The 14,860-nt window shown below is 37.4% G+C and overlaps 2 protein-coding genes across 2 annotated transcripts in view; both read right to left on the minus strand.

Annotated features, from left to right (window-relative positions):
- The window catches only part of LOC107747234 (FERM, RhoGEF and pleckstrin domain-containing protein 1-like), a 55,621-nt gene extending 50,236 nt beyond the window's left edge, over positions 1–5,385 (minus strand). Inside the window, exons 1-2 of the mRNA XM_016561686.1 lie at positions 5,231–5,385; positions 3,065–3,252 (exon numbers count right to left, since the gene is read on the minus strand). Of these exons, the coding sequence (XP_016417172.1) occupies positions 3,065–3,235 (171 nt within the window). The 5' untranslated portion in view covers positions 3,236–3,252; positions 5,231–5,385. The remainder of the gene's footprint in view (positions 1–3,064; positions 3,253–5,230) is intronic.
- Positions 5,386–9,922: 4,537 nt separating this feature from the next.
- The window catches only part of LOC107747235 (ras-related protein Rap-2a-like), a 14,564-nt gene continuing 9,626 nt past the window's right edge, over positions 9,923–14,860 (minus strand). The window contains exon 5 of the mRNA XM_016561687.1: positions 9,923–11,155. Coding sequence (XP_016417173.1) covers positions 10,918–11,155 — 238 coding nt within the window. The 3' untranslated portion in view covers positions 9,923–10,917. The remainder of the gene's footprint in view (positions 11,156–14,860) is intronic.

The raw sequence follows: 14,860 nt of genomic DNA on the forward strand, positions 1-14,860 counted from the left end.
TGCACCAAGAGTTTGTAGCACTGCAAAGAGAAAGGAAAAATTTAAATCGCATCATATGACCCCTTTAAGATTTTCTCTCACCTACGTGTGAGTGTATGAATAGGGTTGAATTTGTTGGCAAGATGTCCTAGTTTCACATCTAAAATTTGTAGCTCCTCACTAGTGAGATAAAGGTCCGTAAGAAGAGACACTGGAAGTTTGTGTGGATGTGTGTCAGTGACCTGATTTATCTTTTTCAGTGCTGAGGTAAAGATGAAATAATACAATTCACAATACACTGTTTTGACGTCTGAGAATATCTTGGTTCATTTAAGATATTTGCATGAGTGTAAATGGACAAACAATGCTGCGCTTTACTCTGAAACCAGCAGTGCTTATTTTTATTTGCAGACTTGATGGTTTACTGTTTGAAAATGAAAAAAAAAAAAAAAAATTAATAAACCTGTCTTTCAGGTAATGGTGCTGTATGTAATTTTTTGACTGTACTAAAGCATAAAAATGCCATAATATGTTTGCAGATATTTAGGAAACATGCTAGGTTCACACTTGTTTCTCCAAAAAGCAATGCTGCAAGCCAGTTATTCTACTTTGAAATGTGTGTTCCCTGTCAAAATGTCTGTTTTTGTTTTGCTCTGTGTGACTCCGCCCACTGCCAGTTTACCCAACAGAATTTCAACACCCCGGGTTGCCAGATGGGGGGAAACTCAGCGTATTGAAGCCATGAAAGGCAGCAAATGAACTGGGCCAGAGATCGCAGATTCTACCCAACCTAAAAAGCCTCGGCATCCATCTAAAAAGCTCTATGACCAGAGGCATATTAAAACGCAACTCATCAACCTGCAGTGTAAAACTCTTTGCCTTCCATTAGAATTCCATGGCTGCCATGCATTTTTGTATAGGCAAGTATACCTGAAATCTAGATACATCAAAACCCACATCACATACACTACCGTTCAAAAGTCTGGACTCAGTAAGATTTTTACTGACTGTAAAAATAATATTAATGCTTTTTTTATTCAGCAAGGATGCATTAAATTACATTAAATACTGAAAAAAAAAAGTATTACAGTTTTTGAAAATTTAGCTTTGATATCACATGAATATATTACATTTAAAAATATACTGAATAGATTGCAGTTATTTTAAAATACAATATTATTTCATAGTATTACTGTGTTTGTTGTATTTTTGATCAAATAAATGCAGCTACAGTGAGCATAAGAGACTATGTTCAAAAACATAAAAATATCTTACTGACCCAAAAATATTACGTCAAAATCTACAAAATCAAGAGGGTTGGCAAGTGAAGTGTTGCTGTGTCCAGAAAATCTCCAGAATTTGTTTTATTTATCTGCCTAATACCTCAAACTCAAAGTAACAATACCTGATTTTCTTAAGAAATTATCACATTTTACTAATCACAAATTACATCTTCCAATTCACCAGAAAAAAATTCTCACACCTCATGTTCAGCACTCAGGTGTGCATTGCAATATGAGATCTGTGTGTGTTTGTGTGTGTTTGTTTGTTTGTGTGTGTGTGTGTGTGCGTGCGTGTGTGTGTGTGTGAGTGTGAGTGTTGAACCCAGAGCAGCTGAACCCCAGCCAAGCAAACCTTAGGACAATACCTCTCAGCTCTCTGTGGTTTCACAGTCCTGCAGTGTTGCAAGTTACAAGAAAAAAATAACATATAACTTTAGATTTGGTTTGCACAGGCATGCTCTATATTTATCTACAGAATAGCTAAACACCTTCATGAAACACTCTCACATTCCTTCACAAATCAGTCTCACTCACACCTGCAGCTAATAAAACCAGCTCAACAAACTCTATTAATAATCACAATCATGTTCAGTAGAGATGCTTCAGAATGTTTCTATTATGAAAATGACAAATATTCCTCCAATCAGCTCAAGTGCCAGCATTGTTCTCCATGACAGACTGCAATCAGTGTCTCTGCCTTTTGGTTTCAGGTATGAATAGCAAAAAAAATATAAAAATCTCACCATTAAAGGGATAGTTCACCCAAAAATGAAAATTTGATGTTTAGCTGCTTACCCCCAGGGCATCCAAGATGTAGGTGACTTTGTTTCTTCAGTAGAACACAAATTATGATTTTTAACTCCAGCCGTTGCAGTCTATCAGTCGTATAATGCATGGCAACATTCTTTCTTTTGTTGACATCTGCTACTGAAACAAAAATTTGAAGACCAACTATTTTTTTTTTATATTTAGTCAAAAACCTCAGCTTGCTCTATGGATGAAAGCAATTAAACATTTTCAAAGCCAATACATTCCACAGTATATTTAGCCATTCTGCCATTTTTTACACATTTACGTCCCTGATATACCTGAAGTGAAATCGAAGAATGAACTGATGTGACGTAATTTTGACCAAAATTAGACCGAAACGATGTTTGTTTGGAGTTTGTTTTGGGAGTACGAAACTTTCCAGAAAAGTTCACTCTGGCTGGCAAACTACCACTGGTCCGTGGCGATGATGTAATAGGTAGGTGTGGCTCTAGGGCTCCACCTTCTTTGACATGGAACTATTCCCTTATAATAGAAACTGAAGATGTAATTCTCATTTAAAGTGACACTGATACTATTTTACTCATGTTTAATATTGTAAAGCAGCTTTCTTTAAAGCAATATATTGTATAAAGCGCTATATACATAAACATGACTTGTAACATGAAAATTGCAGAGCTGGTGCAAGGCTACGATCAGATGCTTTATTAACTGCTGCTTTCTCACCCCTGTCACTTTTGTCGTGTATTTGTTGTGTTATTGAGAGGAAAGTGTGCAGCGCATATTTACATACGCTGCTCTCAGCAGTGTGGATGGCATCAGGATGTTCGCTAACAGTATATCACTGCAAATTATTTTGAACTTCTTTTTTCCCCCTAAATAAGGAAAAAGAACTTCACTCTGAGTATATCAGACAAATCGCATGCCAAAATCGTACTGAACATTCATGTTGGTCTGAAAGGCCTTATATGTCCACCAAGAAGAATCTGTTTTTTTGAAACACAACAGCAGAGTTTTATTGGATATGAACTCACCGATATGTCGAATATCTCCTCTGAGTCATCCAGCAGCACGACTCTGATGGGCACCAGGCGTCCAGGTGGCATAGCAGGCGGTTTGTGTCCGGGCTCTAGGGTGCTGATCCCCAGAGTCTCTGGTGCCCCTAACCTCTGTCCCGCCAACGACATTTGGCCCTGTTCCACCATGGTCTTCCTGGCTCAGCCTGCACACAATACACACACAAATCACACTCTGACTAACACTGTGTGTGTATGATCAGGTTTTGTCTGTGCCAAATGTCCCACAAGGATAGTAATAATTACTCAATGCACATATGAAAATGAAGAAGTTGTGTATTTACACTGACGGTTCTTGACATGTCAGTTATGTGAAGCTTAAAATTACAGTCTTTTTGGTCTGATGTTTTTGTGCTCTCCTCAGACAATGAACCTATTACGCTGATCCAACTTCTCATATCTCTCCCTCTCTGTTCCCATCATTTTCACTGTTTATCACACATGCCAGAGCACTGATGGCATTACTTCTAAACCAAGGGTCAACATGAGAAACAGAGGGGAGGAAAAGAGGCTGAGAGACTGACAGAGGGTGCCGTCAGAGGAAAATATGAAACAACAAACACTGATCTCTGTGGATCAGATGACTATATGCGACCTGCACTTCTCATACGCAATAACATTTATCTAAGCGATCTTCAAAAGAACCTTCCAAACGGATGTCTATCTCTTCAAGATATTCACTGGTTTGTGCTCATATATCCCTGTATAAAAAAAGAAACACCAGGAAACAACTGTATTTTTGTCTTCCTGACAGTAATATGACAGTATTATTTCTTTTTGTGCTTGAGGCCAATTTACTGCCCAGAGAGGTTTTATTAATTTATCTTAGGATAGACAAAAATAAATAAATAAATAAAGATTGCACTTTATTAATAAAGTCTAGTCACTAGTTTCTCCACTGTTTGCATGTGCATGGACAATTTAATATTTATATCTGTGCTGTTCATAAAAAGTAGATTTAAATAAATCAAAGTGCATTGTAAAAGTAGACCTCTGATATAAACTGGGCTGTTTAGTTTTATAGGCTAGGCCTACTATCAATAAAACACCTTGGAGAGAAGCAATAAAGCATGGATCTGCTCTCGGGGGTTATCCAGAGGGGGAGGGTGAAAGATCAGACCAGTGCCAGCAAAAACCAAATCCACCATGAGAAACACAGCCAGTGCTTCGCCAGTAGTGTTTAAAAAATTCCATTCATTCAGAAATGCCCCAAAAGCCCTGGAAAAATCATCGGCACTGATGGTGATGCAAGTACATCTTCATGGTGTCTTTTGTTTGGCTGGGAAATGAAATGTCACATGCATAACACGCCAGGATAGCTAAAATTATGATTTTATAAAAAGCCGCCATGTTTAATCAAGAAAACAGAGACCATATGCTGAGAACAAACGCTTAGAAGTTCATAGGCTTTTATACGTGGAACACACAACGGACCTTATTCCCTGAATTCATTCACCTTTGTTTACCTTGATAACCTCCCATAGTTTACAATTCAAATAGACTGCTTTCGTGGTCTTTCAACGTTAAAATGAATGAAACGTGGAATATTTCAGAATGGCTCGTCTATGAAGCGCTTTATGCTTTCAGTGCGCGTTCTACACGCGTCGCGTCGCGTCGCGTTGAGGCTGCACGTCACCTCACCTCACAGCGTTCAATCAGGTGCAATGAACTGAATGAAAACCATTTAAATTCTAAATCGACTTTCCATTGTTTATTTTAGAACAGCTAACACTAAATGTACACATGTCATATTTATAACTCATTTTGCTTCAGACTGACTGGGGAAGTAAAACAGAAAATAGTAATGGAGCGTCCATCGCGTCGCGTCGTGCGCGTACAGGCGGTGTAAGTGAACAAAGCGCAGAACAGGTCAATTGACGTCTAATGTCAAGGTCCTTGTAGAGGAATATGCTATTTCGATATGCCTTTCGCACTGGTCTTCATCAAGTGAGTGGACTCATAATAGCCTGGCAGAACGCGTCGGTGCATAATGGAAATATAACGGTACGAGCTTCAGCAATGTCACGGCAGTTCTCAGGCTCAAATCTGTAGCTAGATTTACCCCTTAATCTCTTCCAAGCACAGAGCACCACTGTGAATGAGAAGAAGAATCCAAACGCTTACCCCGATTATAAATCCACTGTGTGCAAGTGTGCGTTTGTCCACGAATGCGCCGAGCGCGACGGTGATGCTGCGGAGCCGCTTCAGATGCAGCTTGTTGTGGAGCATACGAGCGTCCTCGCTGTCGCCATGTCTGCCGGCTGGAGAGACGGGATTACACTGACTGAGCACAGCACAGATCCGACCAACACACGAGACTTTACAGCCTACGAGATGTGCGCTCATATGCTGCCATCTGCAGAGTGAAGCACCATAACGCAGTCTAACTGTGATGAGCTACAGTTACTAACAGTAGCAAAATGAGCCTATATGAATGACATTAGACAGTTTCTACATAAGTGGGTCAAAAATATTGTAATTAATAAACTGTATAAAATGTAAAGTCATAAAAATGTGGCCTGTTTGTGTTACATTAAAATACTCTTTAAAAACTGCTTTAAAAGTAAGCTTATATCTAGTTATTTCAACACATTTTAAAGTAGTTCACCCCAAAATGAAATATATATATATTTATTTATTTTTTACTTACGTCTTCATTGGAAGAGATTTGGAGAAATGTAGCATTGCATCACTTGCTCACCAATGGATGCTCTGCAGTGAATGGGTGCCGTCAGAATGAGAGTCCAAACAGCTGATAAAAACATCACAATAATCCACACGACTCCAGTCCATCAGTTAATGTCTTGTGACGTGAAAAGCTGCGTGGCTTTACACAAATCCATCAAGACATGTTTTTAACTTCAAACTATCACTTCTGGCTAAAATATGAGTTCATAATCCATAATAACTCTTCCTATAAAAAGTCCATCCCCTCTCACATTCACTGACATATTTGTTTAGAACTGTTTTACCTTAAAATAAATAGTGCTTGATCTGTGCAGATTTCTCTCCTGATTCAGACGAGACGACTGGAGAAAGCAATATTATGGATATATAGACTCGCAATGGTTTGAAGTTAAAACATCTTAATGATGGGTTTGTTTCTTACAAACACAGTTTGTACTTCACAAGACATTAACTGATGGACTGGAGTGGTGTGGATTACTTGTGGATTATTGTGATGTTTTTATCAGCTGTTTGGACTCTTGTTCTGACGGCACCCATTCACCGCACAGGATCCATTGGTAAGCAAGTGATGCAATGCTGAATTTCTCCAAATCTGTTCCCATGAAGAAACAAACCCATCTACAACTTGAAAGATGGTGAGCACATTTTTAGCAAATTTTAATGTTTGGATGAACTATTCCTTTAAACTCTTTTAGAAACTGTTTATTTGAATCATAGTTAAATCAAAATGTTTAATCATTTAGCTCCATACTATGCTTAATTTAATTCTTATATATTATGTACAATCAACCATGTTTCTATCTCTCAGCTCTTCATTCCTCTTTTATGAAAGAAACAATTGGGTCTAATGGCCACCTGCATATTTGGATCTACAAAACATGTTCTGCTTTTAATTCTGCATTTCCTTTACCTCTTCCTGGAGTGTTTCCTTGTCAATGTTTTATTTCTCTTGGATATTTCTTGGTGAATTAAGCCTGCTGAATGTCTTTAAGTGATTAAGTGGTAAAGATAATTAAACAGCAAAAAAAAAAAAAGTGGGATAATGTACATATACTGTATTCAGCTGGTCATTTTTGCAAAATAAACCCCTGCAGGCTAATGCACACATGCCTGGATCGCCAAAGGACCTTTAAACCTGATATACAAATACACACAAAAACTGAAATCTGTGGGCAGTTGTGTGTCTTTATGGCATTTATAAAGCAGGTATCTCCGGAGAGATTGTTCTGCAACAAGTGTGCTGCAGATCACATCCAGTATACTGCATCTGACAGGCAGCTAAGTGTAGGTGTACATGTGTCCTGATTGATGTTGATAGATGGTGTGTGTCCGTATCTTCCCCCACGAACTATTTTTGGCCAATCAAATCACTGCAAATTAGAGTGTGAAATTGGCAGCATGTGTTGCCATGACAACCAGCAATAAGTCTCATGCTGGTGTGTGGATCTCCCCCTCACTGCTGTGCTCTTATGTCCTCTGTCCGTTTCCCATGTCCTCTCTTGGCTGCTTTTCCCTGGATTCCTGTGTCCAGTGAGTGGGCAGAGAGTCCAGGTCTGCCGGAAAATATTTACCACATAAAAACAGCAGCTCGCTGTTCACACAGACTTTCCAGTTTATGCATGTGTGCAGAATGATACTACATACTCAACCATATTTTAGTATATAGAGTATGGTGTATATTTTATGGTACAGTAGGCTACTAGTCAAAAGTTTGGAATAATTAGGATAATTAAAGTAAATGTTGTCTATTTTAATGCAGTTTATTCCTGCACATCATTACTCCAGTCTTCAGTGTCACATGATCCTTCCAAAAAAAAAAAAAAAGTTTCCAAAGCAACATCTCATTTTCATTTTACTTCATTAAAATAACTAAAATAGCCACTATTAAATAAAAACTATAGACACATAAAAAACAAATAAAAATGACAAAAAACACAACATTATTAAAATGTTAACAAATTAAAGCAAAAACAGAAAATATATATACAAATATCTAATTCAAAATATTTGCAAAACTATAATAGTATATCAGTGATACTCCATTAACACTGCCATTACAGATCCAGTTGTAGAAATGCACTTTTTATGAAACTGCTGATATGACTGGAGTCTTCATCTCAAAAACTCTATTCGTGTCTTCATGTGTGAAACTTTTATGATGACTGAAAAACCTCTACGGCACCTTAAAGTCAGTTTAGATGGAAAGCATCTGCTAAATGTTACGTAACTAACTTGTATCTCTCACAACCAAATAGTTCAACAGCCATCAAACAAACAAAACCTGCCTGATGGAAAACAGAACCCGTCATGTGTGTGTGTGTGTGCAGATATTCAAACAAACTGCAGGACACACTTTTGTCCTTCAGCGTAACATGTTCTGCTCAAATATTTCTTATTTATAAAGCAGGCATATGTTTGGACAGTGAGCGTGTTGGTTTTAAAACACAGAAACCACACTGCAGTGCGTGTGAGTGTCAGATCCTTTATTTAGGTGCCAAACAAAACAAAAAAAGAGTGTCACCCTTCAGTCATTCAGAAGAGTTGAGCACAGGTCCACATAAAAAAATATAAAATCAATACTGACTCAGAGCTCTCTATTCAAACACACACACTCACACACCTCCGTAATCTCTATATGTTCAGCCTTGAGATCCAACCTCAAGCACGGCCAGGAGGAGGACACCAAGAAAAACTGGCAACCTCTGTACAAATGGATATACAGTCAAGCAATAGCCTTCATCGTCAGCATCAATGACCCACACAAGCATGGCAGAATATTGAGAACGAGTGCAGAAAGGGGCTGAGAAGCTGAAGAGACGCGCGAGAAAGAGGGTGATACAAGCGAGAGGGACAGAAAAAGAGACGAGTCCTACAGAGCCATATGAGATACTAAATTAGCAAAAGTTCTGTCCAGATGTGTCCCCGTCCAATCAGAGACAGGGACTTACACTGCATTCCATTCGCTTGGAAAGTTAACATTCCTGCAACTGAAAGTCTCTTGAAACTCACGATGGAGGGTTCCTGATGCAGACATGGTGGCAGTCAGAGATTCACACAGTCAAAACGTTCAACATTTAAGCAAATAAAATACATCAAGGAGTCAAAAGGTCCAACATTGCATGATGCAACATGTTTAGCAAACATAAAAAACAAGATAAATGGTTCTCTCTGTTGATACACTAGTAGAACGTAAAGCACAGCGTCCCCCCAATTTGGTTGCTAAAAGAGTTCTTTGTTCACAATTGTTCCACTGCAAAGCTAGAGTCGCCATTCTGAAGTCATCTTCTAAATCTGACTTTGAATGGAAGCAGCATAAAGACGAGAGCTCTGTTCCAAAACCTACTGAGCCGCCTTACTGTTTATTCACAACATTCAATGTAGATGGATTTTGTAGACTGAAGAATTTGGTGGAACAGTATTGTTTTTTTCTGGTAAAAATGGTGATTGCTATGTATATTTCATACTGTGAATCTCACAAAACTCATAGCGATTATATCAATATGACTATAAAATAAGAACTATTATTCTTATGGTTTTTATAATTAAATATTAAAGGGGTCATATGATGCGATTTCAAGTTTTCCTTTCTCTTTGGAGTGTTACAAGCTCTTGGTGCATAAAGAAGATCTGTAAAGTTGCAAAGACTAAAGTCTCAAATCCAAAGAGATATTCTTTATAAAAGTTCAGAGTCAGCCACACCTACCTAAAACGGCTCGTTCTAACACGCCCCCACATATCTACCTCACTATGTGGATATGACCCCTTTAAAACATGAAATTGATTACTATAGTAAATAATGCTGTTTTACTGTAAAATAAAATAAAACAAAACAAAGCAGTATCAAATATGAACCTATCAAACAAAAAACTGCAGGGAGCCCCTTAAATCAAAACTGACAAATCTTAATTTGTATGGTATACTGTTACTGCAGTGATGATTTTATGATTTATCCATGTGCATGATTATTTTTATGTTTGAATTAACTGAATCAATCTTTAATAAAAAATAACTTTCCCCCCCTTTGCAGCAACATCAGTGAGTGTGCAACCTGTCAATCACAATCACAATGATCTAATCAATTCCCAAAGAACAAAGCCAAGCCCCGCCCAATGTGTTTTTTTTTTCCCCCCGAGAATTAACAATAGGGAAGAAAATACAATCGTAACTTCTGTTTCATGCCGACTTTAAAGATTCTCCTTTGTTGGCTGCAGGTTTATAAATGTTTTATAAGCAACTGAAAGCACTGATCACAATTTCACTCAGAAACTTCCAACATATATTTTTTGCATTTAAACCGCAGCCTTTGAGATTTGATAATTACACAAACCCATATTGCGATTTCGATTTTACTTTGATTAATCATTCAGCCCTACTCTGCATCACACATATACAGTTGCTTATGTGAAGCTCATACACTTGGATTCGGAGAGTTTGACATTAGCATGCCGTTAAGCTAACAGCATGATACTTGTGTGTGCAATGCATAAAAACACATGCAAACACACCTTATTAATTTTTCAGCAAACTATTATGGAGTGGAATGAAATTCAAATATATTTAGAATCTCATCCACCATCCTGGAGGAATTTTTCAGAGCTCACCGCAATGCATTCTGTGAAACCATAGGGAACATACTTTGGGATTTAACATACTGTCTAGGTAGGCGGCTAACTAGGTTTTGGAACAAAGCTAACTGTTTTTCTACCTCTTAATGTTTCAGTTGAGATACCGATGACTTTGAGGGATCTATTCCCAAATAAATGGACAATTAGAAAGTCTTCATTAAATGATTATATGGCTATATCAAGCATATGGCTAAGAACCCTCTTATTTTCTCTCTCTCTCTTTGACCTGGTGACAAACTCAGATAAAATCATCAATACCACAAGACCAAGAACATAAAAGTCCAACTCATCGCCACTGAAGGTTCCTGCTCAAACAGGAAACGTGAAACCTAAGGCAAGTGCTCTTCCTGTGGTTGAGTTAGTCAGGATTTAAAGTGACAAGAAAAAAAAATCCTCAAAGTTACTGTCAGTGCGCAGATACAGAATGATGGAAAACCGTGGACACTAGAAGGTCTATCAAAGCTACTGTAATGTGAGTTCTGTGTGTGTGTTGGGGGGTTATTGTATATTGCAGGAGGAGCAGCACGGATCATCTTTATCCGGCTGTGCCGCGAAGTCCATCTGCCGTACGATCTCGGCAAAGAGTTCGTCCACCATGGTCTTGCTCTTGGCAGACGTCTCGATGAACGGACAGCCCCACTCCTCGGCCAGCGCCTGTCCCTCCCTCACGGACACCTCCCGCTCACTCTCCAGATCCACCTTATTCCCCACCAGGATCACAGGAACCTTCTCATACCTGGAAACAACCAGACAGAACACTTAAACAGAATTTATGCAAACAATTCCTTCTGAACAAGAAGTAGACTTTAGTATACTTTTAAAGAAAGTACTTATTAAACTTTAAAATAATATTTTTTAAACTTTCTTTTTAAAAAGAGCACTTGTGTGTGTTAAGAAACAGTCATGAAAGTTTGCTCTATTTCATTAATATACTATCTGCACGCAGTGTTGTGGGTAACGCATTACAAGTAACGCGAGTTACGTAATCAGATTACTTTTTTCAAGTAACTAGTAAAGTAACGCATTACTTTTTAATTTACAAGAGAATATCTGAGTTACTTTTTCAAATAAGTAACGCAAGTTACTTTTTTTCCCAATTTATTGATTGACAGCTCTCCTGTGCCCATGTTGAGAGAAATCAAGTATAGTTTTTTGTTTTTTAAATACAAGTGCATAGTGGACTTCTTTTTCACAAGGGCGTTTACTTTAGGATGCATCCCAGTACACTGTAAAATCTAATTAGTTGGGCTTACTTAAAAAAAGCACTTAAAGTCTACACCAAACACATTCAAAATGCATTTAACTTCCAACAGTCATATGTATGAGTGAAACAATATTTTATAGGAAACAGTGCAGGCAGGGCTTGATTTCCCCCATCAAGATTTGATTGGCTCATGGATGTCAGAGTAGGATATTACTGGTAAATGTTATTTTTACACAAATGCACAGCAAAGTGATTTTAAAGAAACATTATTTAACATTTTATTTGTTTACTATATTGCCTGACTTAATAAAATATCGTATAAAGACAATTTGTGTCTGTAATATTTTTATTTTTAATACACTCTATCATTCAAAATTTTAGGGCGAGTAAGTTCTATTTTTTTAAAGAAATTAATACTGTTATTTATCAAGAATGCATTAAATTGAACAAATGTGACAAAAATATAAAGCAGAACAACTTGTTTTCAACATTGATAATATTAAGACATGTTTCTTGAGCAGTGAATCAGCATATTAGAATGATTTCTGAAGAATCATGTGACACTGAAGACTTGAGTAATGATGCTGGAAATTCAGCTTTGATCACAGGAATAAATTACATTTCACAAGATATTAACAAAGAGAACAGTTATTTTAATTTGCAATAATATATTACTGTTTTTACTGTATTTTGATCAAACAAATGCAGCCTATACGATCTATCCGACATGACTTGAACGCACCATAACTCATTCTCTAGATTTATAAATCGTGTGCATGACTTAGCAAATCGAGGGAACGAAATATTAAATTGTGCGCACAATTTATAAATTGAGGGAACGAAATAGTAGATCGTGTGCACGATTTAGCCTACTATTGTTTTCCTGCATGCCATGTGCGGGGCTCCGCAGTTTTAGTCATGCACTTCTGTAAATGGCACTAAACCCTTCTCTGCTCTTTCACTACCGGTCTCGTTCATCCTTCAACAAGAACAAACAGAGCTGTGACAGACTTCTCCTACTCCCACTATCTCCTCCTCATTATGCATCGCTTTTACTGTGCAAAATATTTATGCCATTCAATTATTCTATATTTTCTGAAGGCAGAAACATCCTTCTGCGTGAGAGTGCAGATGTATATTATTTGCGTGGGAATGTGTGCTGGAGGAGATGTTGTTTGCAGGTCTGTATGAATCTATTTCTGCTTCAGGGTGACTGGGAGGTTAGTGGGAGTCTGAGTTATAAACTGATAAGAAGGATAAAAGAAGTATTAATGGAATCACTTTTATTCCTCCAATTATTTAGCTTATTATCATCTTTAGTTCACTTACTGTCCCTGATAAGTGAAGTTCCTATTGGTAATTTATTGCTCCTGGATTTGGGTGCCAAGCCTAAAGGATACTAATGGAATCCAGAAAGAATCTATTAAAGGATCCTGCTTTTCAGTGGGATCTCACTGATCCTTAGGGAATTCTTCAGTTGAAACCGAATTCCATTAGCATTGTTTTCTGCCACTTTTGTTGCTAACATTTTAGTTTCAATGGCACTGAATGCAGTCAAACAAGCACAATACAATATTTACTCAGGAAGTTTTGAATACAGAATTTGAACAATCATTGGCTGCGTTCGAAAGCCTAGGCAGCTGACTTGCTGCCTCGCTGCCTTTTGAGGCAATGACTTTGCAGGCAGCGTTTTTGCACGAAGGCACCTCGTGAAACTGATTTCGGACAGGCTTCTGAGGCAGCGAAACGATTTAATGATCTACAACAAAACTGAACGAGTTTTGGTGATAACTAAACGAATATTTCATTACTATAATACTAATTTCTTGCTAGAAATAACATCAAAAGTGCAAAACGTTAGTCAGAAATATACATTTACACACAAACTGACCACCAAACGTAACTTTCAGACACCATCTTTATTTTTTTTTAGCTCAACCGTCACGGAATGGAACGCACAGGATTGTGGGATATCAAAGGCAGCGAAGGATACATCTATGCTGCCTTCAAAATTCGATCAGAAGAAGGTACCTCCGGAGACAGGAAGTAAAGCAGAATTTGGATTCGGACATGCCTTGCTGCCTTGGAATGCTGCCTTCGAAGGCAGCATTTTAGAGCTTTCGGACACAGCCATTGCTTTTCTGAACTAGTTACAACTTATCAATACATCCCAACCATTTGTAAACTTCCATGTTTGTTTTCCCTAAAGCGCTGACTTCTTCAGCCTGTAGGCCTATATCACCATAAACTCACCTTCTATAGACTAAAAACCAACCTCTAATTAGAAAAAACTAGGATAAAACATTCTATGATCTAAACAAGATAAAACATGTTTGTAAAATACATTTCTATAAAACACAAAATAAAGGGATGAAATTTCAGATATAAAACACATTTTAGCAATTTTTTTAACACACCCACAACAACAAAGTGAATTTGCTATTTTAAATAGATAGATAGACAGACAGACAGACAGATAGATAGATTTTAAGCATATTTTGAATGCTCAAATGATTTTGACTCATTTAAGCATTACAGTTCACTAAATTACAGCAACTTGCAATAACTTAATAATTTTAACAATCAATAATAACAATAATAATTCCTATTCTAATATTTATATTATGGACTTTTGTTGCTATGGTAGTAGGGAGGGATATTGAGACAAATAAAGATGAGTGCAAGATGATCTGATGATGATCAAGATGACTAACTATCTATCTATCTATCTATCTATCTAAATTCTCAAAGAAAAGACTCAATTTTAAATCAGCTAAAAGCTAATAGTCAACTTTGAGTATCTAAAGAGGCTTCAAAGCTGTGTGAGCTATGGACTAAAATCCACAAGGCTACGGTTTTCATTTCAAACACACAGTAATATTTAGTGGTCGACCAATATATCGGCCGATATTTGGCATTTTTCAAATATCGGCATCGGCCGATAAGTTTTTCTGTTTGAGGGCACGGTGGACTTTTATTTTGACGGCGCGGAGAACGGCAGTTGCAGCGCCTGAGCGCACACCGCTCACATTCTCCCTCTTGTTGGCTGTCGTTGTTCAGTTCTGTCTAATATGGATAGAAGTCTATCTAATAATCAGATAGAACTGTTAAACAAAGGAATTAAAATGTATACAAAAAAGTATTATAACGATTGCTTTAATATTATTAGTAATAGAAAGGCAAACATTATAATACTTTCTCGTTTGCCGTCAGCATTCAGCAAATACGCATTTACAT

Source organism: Sinocyclocheilus rhinocerous, unplaced genomic scaffold (assembly GCF_001515625.1).
Source record: "Sinocyclocheilus rhinocerous isolate Xijiao unplaced genomic scaffold, SAMN03320098_v1.1 scaffold2184, whole genome shotgun sequence".
NCBI classification, from domain to species: domain Eukaryota; kingdom Metazoa; phylum Chordata; class Actinopteri; order Cypriniformes; family Cyprinidae; genus Sinocyclocheilus; species Sinocyclocheilus rhinocerous.